This window comes from Myxocyprinus asiaticus, chromosome 42 (assembly GCF_019703515.2).
Source record: "Myxocyprinus asiaticus isolate MX2 ecotype Aquarium Trade chromosome 42, UBuf_Myxa_2, whole genome shotgun sequence".
Classification (NCBI taxonomy): Eukaryota; Metazoa; Chordata; class Actinopteri; order Cypriniformes; family Catostomidae; genus Myxocyprinus; species Myxocyprinus asiaticus.
Window position 1 is genome coordinate 4,728,864 of NC_059385.1, and position 19,830 is coordinate 4,748,693.

General features: G+C 37.0%; 1 protein-coding gene and 1 pseudogene across 15 annotated transcripts in view; both read right to left on the reverse strand.

Moving 5' to 3' along the window:
* Positions 1-11,920, reverse strand: part of LOC127432257 (2-oxoglutarate dehydrogenase complex component E1-like) — a 36,198-nt pseudogene extending 24,278 nt beyond the window's left edge.
* Positions 11,921-12,674: 754 nt separating this feature from the next.
* LOC127432576 (calcium/calmodulin-dependent protein kinase type II subunit beta-like) overlaps positions 12,675-19,830 on the reverse strand; it is an 84,019-nt gene continuing 76,863 nt past the window's right edge. For all 15 annotated transcript variants that reach the window (XM_051683849.1, XM_051683843.1, XM_051683848.1 and 12 more), the window contains 3 exons: positions 19,449-19,543; positions 19,087-19,321; positions 12,675-18,435 (listed from right to left, as the gene is read on the reverse strand). In XM_051683849.1, coding sequence (XP_051539809.1) covers positions 19,089-19,321; positions 19,449-19,543 — 328 coding nt within the window. In that variant the 3' untranslated portion in view covers positions 12,675-18,435; positions 19,087-19,088. The remainder of the gene's footprint in view (positions 18,436-19,086; positions 19,322-19,448; positions 19,544-19,830) is intronic.

The following is a 19,830-nucleotide window of genomic DNA, read 5'->3' on the forward strand; positions in this document are numbered from 1 at the left end:
CTCAAATTGGTTTTGGGTGATAACAGACCAAAATATAACTCCTTTTTCACTCTAAATCTTGACATCAGCTGTTTCTAGGTACTACCATGATTTCAAGATAGATTATACTTCCTAGTGCTATCTAGCGCTCTGCACTCAAGCGCTAGGGTGTGTAATCAAGCTTGAAATCAAGATCGTGCCTAGAAAATGCAATGGCATATTGCAGTTACATTTTGGTCTGGTCTCACCCAAAACCATTTAGAGCAATTCAGAAGACATTGCTTAAACCACTGGAGTCTTATGGATTACTTTTATGTGCTTTTTTGGAGCTTTAAAGCTTTGGTCACCATTCACTTCTATTGATATGAGACCTACAGAGCTGAGATATTCTTCTAAAAAATTTTGTTTGTGTTCAGCAGAAGAAAGTCATACACATCTGGGATGGCATGAGGGTGAGTAAATGATGAGAGACTTTTCATTTTTGGGTGAACTATCCCTTTAATGCATTTTCAGAAAAAAAAACGTATTCGTGTCAACGTGGCCCTGGTCAAGGGTAGGCCTTTTTGGCATTTTCTGTGCTGATTTCATTGGACAAAGTGCAGATGGGAACTGTGCAGGAGCCAAATTACAGTACTCTACTGATCCAAGTAGCAAAACTCCACTTCATAAGCTGTGATGTTCAATTGCATAACCGAAGAATGCAGATGTTGCGTTCGGTTCACACCAGAACATGACACAGGGATGAAGAGCAGGTTGGATCCTAGACTGTGTCTGACTGACCTTGTTCGGTGAGTTATGTAGGTAAGTAAGCGAGCTTACTTACCTACATACTGGGTTATTCTGATTCAATGACACGTCACCTCATGCTAGACTGATAATGTCTAATAGGCTTTCCTGCTTTGAGGAGCTAAAGAGCTCAGTGTGTTAAATTGAGAGAGCTAGTGCTATATCATCTCACAGCAGGGCACATGAGGGTAGGGCTGGGGGATATATCGAATATTCACAATATTATCTCGATGATTGTAGTGTGCTTTTTATTCAGCCACTAAGTTTCCTAAACATTGCGACATTAGACAATTTTAATGATCTTTCAGGGCATAAAAATCTCAGCATTGTCATATGCAGGTTTGAGGAGTAACGGAATATATGTAACGGGATTACGTATTTAAAATACAAAATATAAGTAACTGTATTCCACTACAGTTACAATTTAAATCATTGGTAATTAGAATACAGTTACATTCAAAAAGTATTTTGATTACTGAAGAGATTACTTTGCATTTTATTGTCATTTGTTTCATTTAATATTTAGTCCTTTCACATGGAAAACATTTATACATATAAATGATGTGATCAAAGTGCATTTGAACAGCGGTGAAACACTTTCTTATGATGTGTTACATTCATACGAGCCGACAGAGAAGTAAGTTTGAAGTAAGTTTGGAGCAGGAGAAATAGAAATAAACCTTTTGTAAATTGTCAGCTTTACGCTAAGCTAAAATGCTTTTTCTAGCCATTTTACATGCACATGTTACCAGACACGATCATATTTTTTTATCAAGAAAATTCACGTTGGATCATAATTTCATTTTTTCTAGTAAGACCTGATATTAGGGCAAAAATCATATTCCTGATAATAATTTTTGTATTGTTTTCCTGTAAAAATATCTAAAAATCCTTAAAACAAGATCAGTTTGATTAATCTTGTTTTAGAAACAACACTGCATAAGATATTTAGGTTTTTCAGAGAATGTATTTTTAACATGTGTATTTTGTCTTACTGTACTGACAGAGTTTTTATAGTCAAAACAAGTGAAAAAATCTACCAGTGCTGAAGAAGTAATCCAAAGTATTTAGATTACGTTACTGACCTTGAGTAATCTAACGAAATATGTTACAAATGACATTTTACAGCATGTATTCTGTAATCTGTAGTGGAATACATTTCAGAAGTAACCCTCCCAACCCTGTTCATATGTGATTATTAAACAGCAAAAGGCTGCGATTTAATTCAATGAATACATGGTCTATGTGAACAAGTGTTGCGCTATTCTTTTCAGATGGTCCCTTATCACACCTGCAACAGTATTAGGACATTTTAGCACAATGTGTGGACCTTTTAGACTTTTTACCTGCATTAGGCAACATTTACAAAGAATTTCAATGTTAAATTAACGATCTTGAATGATTTCGCCGTGACACCATCTGACCAGCTTAAAATACGGGACAAATCGTGTCCCATATCGAATCAATACTTTTCATCTGTAAAAACGAGATGATCCCGTATTTTACGGGACAGGTGGCAACCCTAATTCAGGGCTCGACATTAAGCATTGTCATGTGCTTGTCCTCCGGACAAGTAAATTGGTCATTCACTTGTCCGAGTAAAAAAGTTACTTGTCTGGAGAGAAAAAAGGACATTTATGTTACATGCTCAAGTAACATGTCAAAGTTTCTGTTGTATGTTTCCTAAAATTACGACCGATGCCCAACCTATGCAATCAACTCAATTCTCTGCCACAGAAATGTAAACTGCACTGGGTAGGGGAAGAGGCTATTGTCATATGGTAATTATTTTATGTCACGTATGGTAGTCAAATAAAGAAAAGCCTCCATCGCCACCATTAACCATTAAACCATCATGATTTGTGAATCAGAGCAACTGTTGATCCTGATCCTAAAGTTTTGATTCTGTCTGATAGAACACGGACTTCTGAGGAAGATATTAGATGCAGAAAACGCTGGATTTTCATGAGGTTCGTGAATTACATCTGTTTAAACGAGATATCTGCATATTTGCAAACAGTATATAATAGAAGTTTTATTGATATTTGCCTTTTATCATTAGAAAAGAAAGTTAAAGGTGACAGAGAACTGCTGAGGAGAGGCTTATAGAATATGTGCTTTAGAGGTAAATCAGTGAGCATTTCACAGGATGCTGAATCTGCTGAAGTTGTGTGAGGCTGGTTTATTACATCTGTTTAAACGAGATATGCGCATATTTGCAAATGGTATATATGATATTAGTTTTATTGATATTTGCATTTTTATCATTTGACAAGACAGTTAAAAGTTACAGGGGACTGTAGAGGAGAGAGAGGGAGAATGAAACAGGTGAGCACTTTAACATTATGAGCTCAAACGTGTCTGCTCTGATAGGCGGACCGTTTAAATGACAATGTGTTGCACACCCGTCTATTATTATAGTAACACGATGCACATAACAACAAAATGAACCGTGAATGGTCATTTACATGTCTCAGTTTACATGTCTCAATTTGGTGCATAACGGGGGACTTTCAACTTTAAACAAGCCTGAAATACACCAGGGACTCTTATTTTGAAATGACAGAGACTTGACTAACTTACAATGCTTTATATGAAAGCATTTACCAAATTACGCTTTTTATAGGAAATAGGAAAAGAAGAAACTATCGGCACAGATTTTTGCCGATAACCGATAGTTCCAAAATGCAACTATCGACACAGATTAATCGGTAAAACCGATATATTGGTCTACCTCTACTGTGAAATGTTTATTCTTGTCTTATTTTATTCAGTTGGTATGTAGGAGTTGATAACAGTTTGCTTAATAATATCATTCCATATCTGGATAATTGCAGCAATATCATAGAGGATACATTTCCTCCTCTGTGTTATTACATTATATTAGTTTTGTACAGTATGTTAACATAATAGCCAAAATACTTGGACATATGTGAATGAGAATAAACCTGAAATAGGAATGTGGTTCAGTCACAATGCACATTATGTAGTTTAGAGATGATTTAGAGACATTTAGAATGTTACAAATGGCTATTTCAATTTTTTTATCCCCCTTTTTCTCCCCAATTTGTAATGCCCAATTCCCAATGCCCTCTAAGTCCTCATGGTGGTGTAGTGACTCGCCTCAATCCAGGTGGCGGAGGAGGAATCTCAGTTGTCTCTGCGTCTGAGACTGTCAACCCGCACATTTTATCATGTGGCTTGTTGAGTGAATTACCGCGGAGACATAGCACGTGTGGAGGCTTCACGCCACCCACCGCGGCATCCACGAACAACTCACCAAACGTGCCACTGAGAGCAAGAACCACATTATAGCAACCACGAGGAGGTTACCCCGTGTGACCTTACCCTCCTTGGGGGGGGGATTTTTCCCCTTTTTCACCCAATTTGGAATGCCCAATTCCCAGTGCGCTTTTTTAAGTCCTCGTGGTCGCGTAGTGATTCGCCTCAATCCAGGTGGAGGAGGATGAATCCCAGTTGCCTCCGCATCTGAGACCATCAACCTGCGCATCTTATCATGTGGCTTGTTGAGCGCGTTGCCACGGAGACATAGCACGTGTGGAGGCTTCACGACATCCACCGCGGCATCCGCGCCCAACTCGCCACGCGCCCCACTGAGAACGAACCACAGTATAGCGACCACAAGGAGGTTACCCCATGTGACTCTACCCTCCCTAGCAACTGGGCCAATTTGGTTGCTTAGGAGACCTGGCTGGAGTCACTCAGCACACCCTGGGATTCGAACTAGCGAACTCCAGGGGTGGTAGCCAGCGTCTTTTACCACTGAGCTACCCAGGCCCCCAAATGTTGTATTCTTTAAATTTTCTGTTTGTCCAAGAATCCTCTTGCAGCAAAGCAGGTCTTTGGCATTTAGAAGCTGTTAGTTTAGGACCTGTGAGGAGTCTGTTTCTCAAACAAGAGACTGTGATTTACTTGTCTTTTTGTTGCGCATCTGACCATCCACTTCCCTGTCTATCCTGGTTAGAGATTCTTTTTCCAAAACAGTAACGCATGGAATAGCCTTCATCTCTCTAAAACAATAAACTTTAGGAGAAAATAGAATTTCAGGAGAAATGTGTTTCTTTTTGCCTATTTTTAAAACCAAAATCTGACTTGCAAGTGTAAAGTAACTTGTAAGAACTCAATACCTCAGCAATTGGGGAAAAAACCCACTGTACTGTGATTTCCACATGGTAATTTTCAATTGTTCTAATAATAAGAAAATTTTCTTGAGAACCAAATTAGCACTTTAGAATGCTTTTGTAAGGAATATGTGACGCAGTATATGTTTGCCTTCATGAGTAAAGAAAAAATTTAATAAATACCACTTAAAACAATTATTTCAAACCATAATAATCATTTGCAATTAATGCAGTATTTTTGATCAATTATCAATTATCCTTGGTGAAAGGAAGCATCAATTTCTTTCAAGAACAAAAATTTCTTTGTGTTCTAAAAACAGAAGCGTATATACTATAAATAATATAATTTTCATAAAGTAACTTGTACCACGAATGGGCGCCTCGGTGTGGAGCTCTCCAATTCTTTTGTTGTTTTTGTTTGTTTGTCCTGTGTTTAGTAATTTGTTTCCAATCAGTTTTACCAGGGACGAACTGCTGAACATTCGGCAGCACATACCAGACAATCTTTTCCCGGTTTTGGACTATTGAGACGTTTTGCTGGACATTTTAGTCAGAGGCGCAGCTCTGTTGTAAAAGCACACTATGAGACGCAAGCAAGGGAGACGAATTGGCACACTGATCAAGCTCCGACAGCATGGCTTTCGAACAGTGCTGCCGAGTATTCATCTAGTGAATCTCCGTTCTCTCCCTAACAAAATGGACAAACTACATCTCCTCACCTGTACAAACAAGGACTTTTCAAACTCTGCTGCCTTGTGCTTCACAGAAACCTGGCTGAGTGAAGCCATTCCGACAGCACATTACATGCCCCACCAGAGACAGAAATATACTGGATCACTGCTACACAACATTAAAGGATGCATATCGCTCTGTCCCTAGAGCAGTTTTGGGACTCTCTGATCACTGTCTGGTTCATCATCTTAAACCTACAGGCAGAAACTAAAATCAGCTAAGCCTGTAGTAAAGACTGTAAAATGATGGACCAATGAAGCAGAGCTGGAACTACAAGCCTGCTTTGACTGCACTGATTGGAGTGTTTTTGAAGCTGCAGACACCAATCTGGACGAGCTCACAGATACTGTAACATCATATATCAGTTTCTGGTAGGATATGTGCATTCTTACTAGGACTTATTTAATGTTCAACAATGACAAACCATGGTTAACAGCAATACTCAGACAGCTTTGTCATGCCAAAGAGGATGCTAACAGAAGCGGGAATACAATCTTGTATAATAAGGCCAAAAACACACTGGCTAAGGAAATTAAAGTGGCTAAAAGATGCTACTCTGAGAAGCTGAAAAACACGTTTTCAGCTAACGACCCTGCATCAGTGTGGAGAGGCCTGAAAGACATTACTAACCTCAAGACACCATCCCCCAACACTGTAGGGAATTAACAGCTGGCTGACGACCTGAATGTGTTTTACTATAAATTTAAAAAGTCCAGTCTCACACCCCACACCCACTCTGACCTGCACATCACACAAACACCAACACCTCCAGCAACCACCCTCCCATCAGTACTTCTACTAAGGGTGGTGGCGATATGACCAAAATCTTATATCATGATATGAGTAATTTTAGATTACGATAATGATATATATTGCGATATAGTAATTGTTTTTCTGGAAAACCAATAAAAATCGGTTAAGATAATAAATAACTATATTGTAATGCCTATAATATATAGTATATATATTTTATCTTTATTTAGAACTTGACAAACAATGTTAAAAATAAAATAAACATTCAGTTTTAAATCAACCTTACCATATACTCAATTTCACATTAGGCCACATTTCAGTCTATGTTGTTGATCAGATTTATTATAAACTTTCCTTAAGAAACTGAAGATTCAAAGCAAAAGTAACAAAGAAAATATTACATAATTTTAGTAAAAAACACAAAATTAAAAGAACACGTCTTGCAGAAAATAAATATAAAATCTATTTATAAACATTTCTTGCGAAATTTAAAAACAAAAAAAATGATTTAAAAAAGATGGAATTAATGCGGAGCGCATCTTTTGGCTTTCATAATAATCTTTAGTGTGCTTCATTTTAAGACTTTAAAACAGATTGTTTGTATTACCACAAGTGATTATCGTCGCGTGACAGTTTGCAGATTAATTTTTTCTAATCTGTGTCATCTTTTGTGACCCAGATGTTGTACCTGTTTTAGTAGCAAGCTCCCCTTCATTTTCGTCACTCTTCTTTTGATCACATCAGCAAAAATTCATCAAATGATGGAGACGTACAGATGTGATGTAAAGTGCACCTCGGCATGCTAAAGAGATGATTCAGTGATGCTGTCCCGGCAGTGTGTCAGTCAGATCACGATGGACTTCTGCCTCCTCCGTTCTAGAGCGCTCAGATCTGGCCCGCAAAATCAGAATTGCAAATAAGCAGCCACGAGTTTGTGGGCGCGTTTGTGCCGTTGCCTGATCTGCATAATTATTTTAGTGAATCTGGTGTTAAACCAGCGTGCGCAAATAATCGGCGAATTCATCCCCCCCCTCAAGCCTGGTTTCAGTTTCAGGTGAAGCATGCCCACTGATAGATATGGTCACACTGTGCACATGGATATTTACATATTGCGATATACACGATATAGCAAAATCTCTGTCAACTGACACTTTATATCGTCGCCATGACATATATCACCATATCGCCCAGCCCTAACTTCTACTTGTAGCCTACTCAAGTAAATTATTTCTTCAGTAAAAGAAATCTTTCCACCACTGGTAATAAGTGACACAGGCCTAGCCTATCACAAATGTAACCGCTTATTTATTCGCTATTTACGTTTTAATCAGTCTGCTTGTCTGGTCGGGTAAGGCTGCAACTAACGATCATTTTGATAATCGATTATTAGAACAATTATTCGACTATTCTGCGATTATTGCAACGATTAATCATTAGCTCTTAACCGATTATTCAGCTTGTGCCCTGACTTAAAAGGTTGTATTAAAGTTGCTTACTAACAATAAAGAGGACAAAATCATCTTTTAAAAATACCTCTAACTGACATTCACTGATTAAAGGGAAAAAAATACTTTTTATTAAGTTTAATTCAGTAAAGAATTTCACTTGTTATCAAGTGTTTTGTCTTGTTTTCCATTTAAAATTGTCTAAAAATCTGTAAAACAAGATACATTTACTTGAGAAGCAACATATAAGATATTTAGACTTGCTTTAAGAGAATGTATCTTAAATATAAGTGTATTTTGTATATGTGTATTTTTTCACTTGGTTATACTTCTGCGAGTGCAGTAAAGACAAAATATACTTATATTCAAGATCTATTCTCTAAAAGCAAGTCTAAATATCTTATATGCTGCTTCTCAAGTGAACGCATCTTTTTTTAAAGGATTTTTAGATATTTTAAAATATTTGTATTTTTAATATTATTTTCAACATTCTCAGATATTTTTTTTTTCTTCTGCAGTATAGCTGCTAAAGTAAATGTACGTTGTTTTAAAGGAGTTTTAGATATTTATATTGGAAAACAAGCCAAAAGAAAAACAAAATCAAAACGTATCTTTTTGCAGTGTATAATGGGGCGAAGACTACCCTCTCTCACCTTTCTGTTCACTTCAATCCATCTTTAACTCACAAAAAAACTAACTATCTCTTATTAATAAAACTGCGTATTGCCAATTTTCTTCACGATCAGAAATGGACAGTGACATACAGTATATTATGATTCAATAAGTCGCGAGCCATCACGTTATAATCTAGCTGTATTAAGCGTGCGTGCTTGAGGGATGAGCGTCCCGTGACAGAGTGTACATCAGCCGGGTGCAGTTTCAATCTCTCCCCCTTAGATTGGGACACTTCGTGCAACTCAGAGGCGCTGACCGTATAGAGAAATGCCAGTTTCGGAGTTTGTAATTATTTACATGATCTGCATCTGTATTATTTGAACTTTAATAAAGATATAACGCATTAAATATAACTGCATTAAAGATGTAATGCCAGGGTATTTCCTTTAAAGTCGCTCAACACGCAAGTTTTGCTTCAGTGGAGCAGCAGCTAAAGCTGCACTTATTCCACAACGAGTGTGCTCCTGTATTTACTTATTTTGTATTTTTTCATTATAATTCCCTCATACTTTGCGATCTACATCACCTGAAGCTGTGAAAGTTTAGAGTGCATCTGGACTGTGAGCTGTGTAATTCTTCCTCTCCTCAGTCACGCACGAGATGCAGTGCTGCTCTCGCACGCCATCATTAGAGTTTAATGTGATCTCATGTTATGTTAAATGAGATCAAACGACTATTTGACAATGGACATTTTTGTCGACAATTTTTTATTGTTGATGTTGTCGATAACGTCGACTAATCGTTTCAGCCCTACGGTCGGGCAAGTAAAATGCTCTTTCACTTGCCCTGGACAAGCGTTAAGGTCGAGCCCTGCCTAATTGTATCATAATAAAATTCAACTGGGCTCTGAAAAGTGAGTAAACTTGTAGTTTTTGCACACCCCGTTCATCCCAAAAAAAATTTGTTTTAAAAATTGTATTACTGTATTGCTGTAATGGTGCATCTAAATGAAAATGATTAAATATCATTCTTTCTTGTGTTCATTTATTGAAAAACTGTGGAAAACATGCCTTATTTTTAGATTTTTATTTCATGCATTACAAATTTTTAGTATACTTGGCTACAATGGCTGTTTGATTTTAATGATTGTTCCTCTGATTACAAAAACAAAACAAAAATGTTTTTTAATGCCATTTCAGAACAAATACATAATTATCGAGATATACTGTATATTGAATATTGACAATAAGCTGAAAAATAAAACTAGATATAATTTGGCAGACAAATCGACTCCCCTACATGAGGTGAGTCTGTATTGTAGTGTGTGTACTAGTAAAAACTGCTTGACACCTGCTAAAGTCACTGAAGACTTCATTTGCTCAAATAATACTCACAGGCAAAATCCTTTGAACTGTTTTAAAAACAAAGCCAAATGAAAATTTGATGTTGCTTTCTCCCTTTGCTATGTGCTTATTTTACAGTGTGCCATAACATTTTCACTGAACTTCTGTAATGTACTTCTGTCTACAATCCAAAACATTTGCAGAAGTGTGCATTTGGGTTTAGTGAGCCACTTGTGTAGTAGTACCAGCTGTGGCATGAATTCTTAGATTATAACTTTGTTTCACGTTAGGCTCACGTGAACCACTTCACTGAGTCACTTATTCTTAATGTCACATGAACAGTCACTTCCTCACTAGCTCATGGAAGGTCTGTCTAAAAGGTTTATAAGTTATCATTAAAAATCAGTTCCCCAATGGAAAAAATGAATGGGATTTTTACTTCCGGACCCAGACTGTTGCATTCTGCAGCAGGATTACTCCATAAAATCAGCAGGATTACTCCACAAAATCAGGGTCTCTTTCCTCTCGCAGAGAGCCAACATCTTACCTTGTGCACACTCTTGGGGTTCTCCAGCCATGCATAGTACATCTCCTCCACAACGTCCTTAGTGCCCCTGGGGCCGCTGCTGTCCTCTGCTGTGAGAAAATTTGAGCGTTCTGAGAGGCTGTGAGTGGCCGTAGTCGTGCAGCGCAAGTCCTTAAGCAATGCATCGCAGTTCGTAAAACAGCCCCACCGCCTCTCCAAAGCAGTCACGAGAAATCAAACTCCTCTGCAGCACTGAATCCAATAGGCCCCGGAGATATCCCTTAATTATAAGTGGTTGTGCTCCTACTCCTTCCTTCCAGGCCTGTTTGTTTTAAGTCCTGCCTGATCCAGGAAGCTCAAGGAACCACCAACATGTATGAAACAAATAAAGCATGTCATTAAATCAAAGAATAAAAAAGACATTGTGGCAACAGTAAATGTTAGAAATAAATAGCTTGAACACTAGGAATAGGTCTTTACAGCTGTCTTGTCAGTACTCACACAATAGAACCATCAGAAAGGTTGATACTCTTAAGAAATTGTCCTTTTGTAAGGACTTTAAGAAGCATGCATAAAGACTTTAAACCCTGCAGCCGTCAAAATTCTGTCCAAAGCTCAAAACAGCAGGCATATCTGCAATGGGGGCACAAAGCCCAGTGGTTACAGATTTGGTTGAAGGTTCAACCAGCAAGGGCTGATTCATGAACTGTCTTTCACCATTGTGTTCTTGAACAATATACTTAGCCCAGGATACTCCAGAAAGACTGAAACCACAGTAAGTGCACTGTAAGTCACTTTTAATAAAGTGTCAGATAAAGCTACAAAATAGTGCAATAGTCTAGGTTTTGGCTGCTCAACTAGGGTTGCCAATTTTGAAGTTTTAAAATAAGGGACACTTTAATTGGGGGTGGGGGACCTAACCACATCCTCCACAGTTTTAGCAATAAATGTGTTGAGTTAATATGCGTTAGTAATAAAAATGTTATATCCTTTCTTATATGCTAAAATGAGAACTTTCCTGACCCATGACTTACAAAAAATAAAAAATAAAAAAATAAAAAAATACATCATTTATATGTTAAAAATATATTTATTTTAAAATTAATTTGTCGTCTTTATCTTATTTATGAATATATTTTGGATGGTTTATACATTTTTATTTTTTAAATAATTTTTATTTATTTTATTTGTTTATTTTATTCCTTCACCTGTACTTGTCTTTATGATTGTATTCATGCATTGTTTGATCTTATTGAACATTTATATAGAAAAAACTCCACAGTTTTACCACCATTTGTGGACTTTTCAGACGGTCCCTTACCACACCCTCCACAGTATTAGCACGTTTTAGCACAATGTGTGGACTTTTTAGACTGTCCTTTACCCACCATAGGCAAATTTTCCAACTTATATAAATGTAAAAATAAAAAAAATAAAAATCCACATCATGGTAAACCCATTTCAGTGTCAGAATGCTTTAAGACGCGTGACATCAAAATGTATAAAAGCTGATGAAAATTTGTCTTAAAAAGAAATAATTACGCAAACATGTTCAAGAATGATGAATTGTTGACTGTTCTGGTGTAGCTGCTGCTATTGAAAACAAGATTCTACTTACCAAATGTACAAAAGTATTAGCTAAAATAAATAAATAAATAAATAAAATACATACAATTCACTGACGGAAACATAAAACTTTGAAAGCTTGCAAAACAAACATAAAAGCGATAAAAATGGATACAAATACTTACTCTCATGTCACATGGTTGTGTTCAGTGTAATTAAATGTTATAAAATTAAAAGTGATAGAGTGAGGTATTGAGGGCTGTCCCGCGGCGGCTCGTAATCTGATAAACGAGTCACTCGTTTCTAGGCAGCGCGAGCAGAAGTTTCGATTCCAAAAAGAATCGACTCCCCAATTCCGAGCCGTTGGGAATCGAGAATCAACTCGAAACGTTGGAATCGACTCCAAAGCTGAAGTCGATTCCTTTCGGGGAAACCGGTAGATATTTTGGACTGTGTTTCTGTTTATTTCCTCGACCACTGAACTACTACACATTTCAGAAGCCTAACAATCAATGGAAACATGTAAATGCTTCAAACTGTGGCAACCAATTATTTGTACTAAGTTTATACACCACAGGTACTGCTGAATACTGGCGGATCATTTTCACTGACTGTGACGACAACACTCAAAAGTATACAAGACTTTGGCACTGTTGAGAAATAAATTCACGTGCTGTTTTCTCTTATCAGCTTTCAGCACCAGTGCAGATAAGTCAGCAGAGGATTTCACTTTGTCGTAATGTTAGATGTTCATTTGGACAGAAATAAAATGAGCTATAGAATCACATTGGTTTTGACCTAGTCATTTTATTTATAACATCTTAGTACATTTCCTATAGAACACATATAGAGAAAAGAGGGATAGCACATTGGAAGAACAGATATGAATATTCATGAAGTGTAAAGAGAAACAAAATAATTATGATAATCAAATTTTTCCATATCTGAATAAAACCCACATAATCTCATTGCAGGATCTGAGATTATATACAAAAATAAAATAAAAACTCTACAAAGTTGGAAGGCTCATCTTCAGAGAAATGTAAAGTAGGCTAATCAAATTTAGGCAAAAGATACATTGGGAGAAAATGTGCATACTACAAATAATAGCTATTGGCTTGATGTTGTAATGTAGGGGCATCATGTGTCACTAATAGAGAAACAACACTGATTCACTTTCACAATTGTGTGCACACTCAAACACACTCAGACGCACACATAAGAATTCAATTATTGGCCTGATGTGATTTCATCACTCATTATTGTAACAGTTTTATCCTACAGGCCATTGCTCAGAGAATGATACAGTTAATATCAGGGGAGAACCACTGTTTTGTGGTAATTCAGAGTACAGTATAAACATAAGTATATGACTTGCTTAGGTTTAATTAATCAATCTATGAATGACAATTTGTTAGTGCATGTCTTTTAAGAAGATTGCATTTCCATTTAAGCAAAACAGTGAGCGGCAACACTCATTGCAAGCGCATCTTAACTTTTTACTTTGTTGAATTCTTGGAGATCTTGTGATATTATGCTTACTTGAACTGGAACAGTAACTTTTGTGTATGGTAAAGAGGGCCCTCTATTGGGACATTCCTCTGTTCAGTATTTGAGCAAAGCACAACATTGGCAATCGATCACATTGAGTTACTGCGCATATTAGCAAGAGGTATTTACATTGAAAACAGACATCATTTGAGGTCCCTTTTGTAGACTGGCAGCCAAAGCATCCATTCCGTAATAAAAAGGCATGCAGAATGTGATCTAGTGTGACTGCGATAGACTCTCGCTAATAAACACATTTTTCATTATTTCACATTTCATATGGGCACAACAAACACTGCTCAAACAACAACAAATGCTATTACAAAAGCATGCCAAACAATCATAATAATTATACTTTTTACCATGATAGTCATTATCATTAATAGTCATTGTCATCATCATCCTTTTTAGACAAAAATAGTTATATGCACGTACAAAGCTCAGAAAATAGATAGTCACCAGCATTCAGTAAAAAATAAACAGAATGAAACAAAAATGACCAAAGTGTATTATTGTAAAGTTGAAGTTCATGCAAAAAATTCGCCACCTATAATCAGTTAACACTATGTAGCAGTAGTTTTACAAGGTATCTGTGTTGATATGTTGTACTTTTCAGTTATTAATCGCAATACTAAACACACATATAAGAAAGAAACAACAACACCGGTTTTTCAACATGCAGTTTGGGGGGGTACCATTTACATCAAGTTTCTCCTGCGACAGAAACTCTGGGTTTATTAAAGCAAACTACAAAAATAAAGTCACATTTCAGAAAACGTGAACGGCAAAACAAAACACAAACCGCTGACCAATGAATAGCCTCCACAAAGGCCAAGTGACATGCAAGGCAGAGGTCCATATTCGTTAGGATGGTTTTCTGAGAAAAATCCTTTTTTTTTTTTTTCTTTTTTCTTTTTTCTTTTGTTGTCAAAAACAGTACCAGTTGTAAGGAAGCCCCCTAGTCAAGCCATTTACCCTTCTTCTGACTAAAGGGATAGTTCACTCCAAAAATTCAAATTATGTTATCATTCACTTTCCTTAGATGGATAGTTCACCCCAAAATAAAAAATACAAATCTCTCATCATTTACTCAACCTCATGCCATCCCAGATGTGCATGACTTTCTTTCTTCTGCATAACACAAAAAGATGTTTAGTAGAATATCGCAGCTCTGTAGGTTCATACAATGCAAGTGAATGGTGACCAACATTTTGAACCTCAAAAAAGCACATAAAACAGTATGAAAGTAAACCACACAACTCAAGTGTTTTAATCCATGCCTTCTAAATTGATCCCACTGGTTTTGGGTGAGAGCAGACCAAAATAAAACTCCTATTTCACTATAAATCGTAACATCAACAGTCTTCTTGGCGATCATAATTTCAAGCTTGATTACACTTCCAAGAGCCATTTAACGCTCTGTGCATGCGTCAAGCACTAGGAAGTGTAATCGAGCTTGAAATCATGATCGTGCTTAGATTGGATTGCTTCAGAAGACATGGATTAAACCACTGGAGTATTATGGATTACTTTTATGTTGCCTTTGGGTGCTTTTTGAAACTTCAAAGTTTTGGTCACCATTCATTTGCATTGTATGAACCTACAGAGCTGAGATATTCTTCAAAAAAATTTAGTTTGTGTTCTGAAGAAGACAGAAACGCACATCTGGGATGGCATGAGGGTGCGTAAATGATAAGAGAACTTTCATTTTTGGGTAAATTATTTCTTTAAGTTGTTGTTCCAAACCCGTATGAATTTTCTTTCTTCTGTGGAACACAAAATGAGATTAAAGCAGAATGACAGCCTTAGTTACTGTTACAACCCCCTCAGGTGGTCAGGCTCATATAGGGGGAGGAGGAGGTATAACCTATGCTGGTTGGTTATGAGACAGTCAAAGTAGTGGTGGAAGTTCTGATTTCCAGCCAGAAAGTGTGTGTGAATGTATGAAAGGGTCCAACTAAAATTCAGGAGTCTTTCAAAAACAAAATGGAAGACTCGTCAATACAGGGCTTGAGAAGAGCTAAGAGTGCCAATCACAAATTTTACTTAGCAAGAGATCAAACATCTCTCCTCCAATCACCAGCCCACTGAATTAACAACAGAAAATAAAGGAAACAAAACTTCCCAAAATAGCAAAGGCAGCAGCCTTCCATTCCTCTTTTTTTTTCTTAAATACAAATTATCCAGTCCCCAAGAAAACAAAAACATCTCTTTTTCTCTCTTTTCATTCTTTCTCTTTTTACACACACTCACTTATTTTCACAATCACTTTATAATCATAAGATTTCAGTCAAACTAATACATAACATTTTCTCCAACACTCAAACTCTCCTTCCTTTCCATTCCATGGAAAGCCACAAACTGAAGGTTCATATAGGCCTGCTAGTAACCTCCAACACCTTTGAGCACCAATTAACCCAATCCACTCTATTCAGCCCAACAGTTACTATCCACACCAGAAGAGGGAGCGAGAGAGATTTAAAATAAATAAAACAATTACACACTGCATACTACACAAGGATTTAACAGTTACCATTCACTTCCATTGTATGGAAAAAAATAGGCGATGAAAGGAAATGGTGACTGAGGCTAACATACTACTAAACATCTCATTTTGTGTTCCCTGAAAGAAAGAAAGTCTTTAGGGTTTGGAAAAACATGAGGGTGAGTAAATGATGACAGAATTTTCATTTTTAGTTGAACTGTCCCTTTAAGTGTAAAGTACACAAATACAAAACCGATAACAACAGCAACAACAAAAACATCTGCTGATCCTTTAAATCTGCTGTAAATACTTGCTAAAAGACGACTGTGCGTTATGGCTTTCAACACTTATATAGTGACTATGCTTTCACATTCAGGATTTCAGTGCCATTGTTTTGTAACACATACATGCATGCATGCATACACGCATACACACACACACACACACACTCGTGCTAAGAATGCATTAAAATTACACAAAGACAACTAACCCTCTTAAACCACATAAATAACATACAAAAAAGGTTAAAAACCCGCATATTCAGATAAACAAGAAAAACAATGAATGAGAGCTGTAGGCGCCTGAGTCAAGGTGAAATACAATATTCCTGTGACAAAATTAGAAACATGTTAAAATTCTCCCAAACTTCTGTACGAGTCTCAATTAAGATAATTCACAAGGTGCTGATCACCGTGGTAACCAGAATGGCTATTTAAATCTCACTGTTCCTTGCGAACACACTTGGCCAGCACACAGCAATACATTCCCTACTGCTTTTGAATAAGGGCTCTTATAAATCAACAAAACTTGCAATATTCTCTTTCATAACTCTCATATTCTCAGGCCTACAATATCCTGAATAAAAATACCATTTCACTGATTACAGAAAGTAACCTGATAATTATATTCCTAGGATGAATATAAACACATGGTTAAATTTCACAAACAAAAATTATGTCAAGGTCACATTTCACTTCAAAAATAAAACAGAAATTGATAAATAAAAAATTATTAATATTAAAAAAAAATGTGAATTATGTATTATTATAATTATTATTAATACTACTACTAACAATAATAAATTATTATTATTATTTTGCATAAGACATTTTTTTGCATAAAGAATTTAGGGCCATTAAATTTTTTTCTTCATAATTCATGCATTATTTTAATGACAAAATACCCCCCACAAAATTCCAAATGTTTTATTATTTTTTTAAATTCCCATATATTTTATTTCAACTCGAAGTTAAAATATTACCCAGACATATTCTTGACAGGTTTTGTGAGATTCACCCCCAAATCCCTACAATCCTTCTCACAGACCATTAATTCAGAAACTTTTGACGAAAAATCTTTGATGGACAAACAAGACCAGATCAGCAATGATCGTCAGTACAGACACATCCATTGCTGGTCACCACAGAGTCACTGAACTGGATTATTATAGCCTAATAAATTAGATTATGCTCTGGTTTAGAGAGAGAGAGAGCTCAGTTTCATGGAAGTTTAATTTGGCAACCTGCAGATTAAACAGAATGAGGCAAATCTCAGTGATTTGATGATATCAGCTGCCTCACAGAGCTCTCATAGGAAAACACATAATTAAAGTTAATGATGACCATGAAGTGATTTAAAGACAGCACCTTGATAATACAAACACTGATCATGGTAACAGAAAGTCTGGTCACCACATACAGTATTTGGTTTAGAGACATTAACTTTAAGATTGAATCTTAAAACCGTTGCGGCGGCCAAAGGTTAAGTCATGTGATTAGTGACCTAACTTTAACCTGTACAGTGCTGCCAAAATAAACGTACTCAACAACAACAAAAAAAGAAGAAAAAAATTAAATCAATAATACTCATAATTCATGCTTTAAAAAAAGAGAGAAACCAAACCAAACCAAAAATGTGTTTTGAACGAATGTTACCACCAACATCAGTAATTTTGACCATCAAATATACAATCTCAATAGAACAACAGCAATACTTAGAATCCTGACAGAAGTAATAACCATAATAATAGTAGTAACAATAAGAATAAATTCAATAATCATAATAATATTTTATTACAACATGATCTACTTTGGAGGCAGAGGGCCAGTGACGGGATTGTGGGAAAAAAGGCATTCGTGCAGGTTATAGAAGTGGTTATAACATAAGGTTATTACTCTGGACGGGAACCTGAAGTCTATGAATGCTCTCGATGATTGATGCAGTCTTGGCATAAAGGTGATCGGTTGTAAAAGGGTTTTGGATGTGTGTGTAGCATGCTCGGTTGTGTCGGAGTCAGAATGGAAGGGGTTGTCTGGATGCGTTATCGAGAGCAGCTCAGCAGGTAGAGTAATGACTGTTGGTTTGCATGCAAGGGAGGACAGCTGTGTCCAGAGTTGGAAGGCTGGAGATTTCAGAGCGCTCTTACGCTGGACCCCCGCTGCCATCCTATTAGTCCTCCCTGTCCTTTACCTCCGTAAGGTGCGCTCACATCTAAAATATACATTGCAGGGCCACTCTGAAATACAAAAAAACACAGTGATACTTTTTTTTGGGGGTTATAACATCTCGTCGTAAATACACTATATGGCCAAAAGTTTGTGGACACCCCCTTCTAATTAATGAATTTGGTTACTCCATTAAATCCAGTAAAGAATTATATTACTTTATGTAATGGTTTGGGCTTTGTGTGCTTCCAAATTTGTGGCAACTGTTTGGGGATAGCCTTTTTCTGTTCCAGCATGACAATGCCCCTGTGAACAAAGTGAGGTCCATACAGAAATGGTTTACTGTGTCTGGCGTGGAAGAAATTGACTGGCCTGCACAAAGCCCAGACCTGAACCCCACTGATCACTTTTGGGGTGAACTGGAACAGCAACTGTAAGTCAGGCCCCATCGACCAACATCAGTTCCTGACCTCACTGATAGCCTTGTGTCTGAATGAGAGCAAATCCCTGCAGCCATGTTACTACATACAGTATAGTGGAAAGCCTTCCCAGAAGAGTGGAAGCTGTTATTACAGCAAAGGGGGAAATCAAATGTTCATCAGGCACATATGGTGTCCACAAACTTTTGGCCATATAGTGTAAGTGCAACCCAGCAAGTTTAGCGCTTTAAAGGGATCCTTCACTGAAAAATGAAAACAAATGAAACAAATCCAGATCCACACCTTCACTGGAGAGGGGCGGCTGGCGCACCAGAGCAGTGAAAGTGAACGTTATGCCATTTGGTGTCACGGCGATGCCACACGCGGGTCTCCTCTGATTGGCTGCTGCGCGGCCGGCCCTGCGCATCCATGAACTGGGTGAGGCGTATGTATGCAATGCAGGCAGCATCTTCTCCGATAAGGTGCACGTGAGGGTTCAGGATGGTGGTGTGGATGGGTTTACTGTTCTTTGAAAGCACTGTAAAGAAGCATACATGTACAGAGAAAGCTGGCACTGGCATTTCGAGTGATGTCAAGCCCCTTGGATTAGACAGGAATGATTCGGTGTCTACTGATTATAGCCATTTCTGCTTGAACACACTTACAGTTTTCAAAGTAGAATCGATGGAAGTCCATTCCCTCAACCAAGTTCCCCAAAGCCTCGGGTTCAAAGGAGGTCAGTCCAGGGTCACAGATTTTCCTGTAACAACAAGCACGTTTGTTTGCTGTCGGTTGCCATGACTGAATGTAGGCAGTGCTCATTTTTTACAGTTTTTTATTTTAGACTTAATGTTTGTCTTTTGACAAAAAAGTCCTATAAATTTAGTCAGTAGTTCATCATGTCATATACATTAATTTAATAAATGGCATATAATTTTAGTCAACAAAATTAACATTTTAATTGAAAATAATGTGCAAAAAGCACAAACTTCATTTAAAAATATTTTGAAAAATGCATAAACTAAACTACAATTATTTAAACATGTA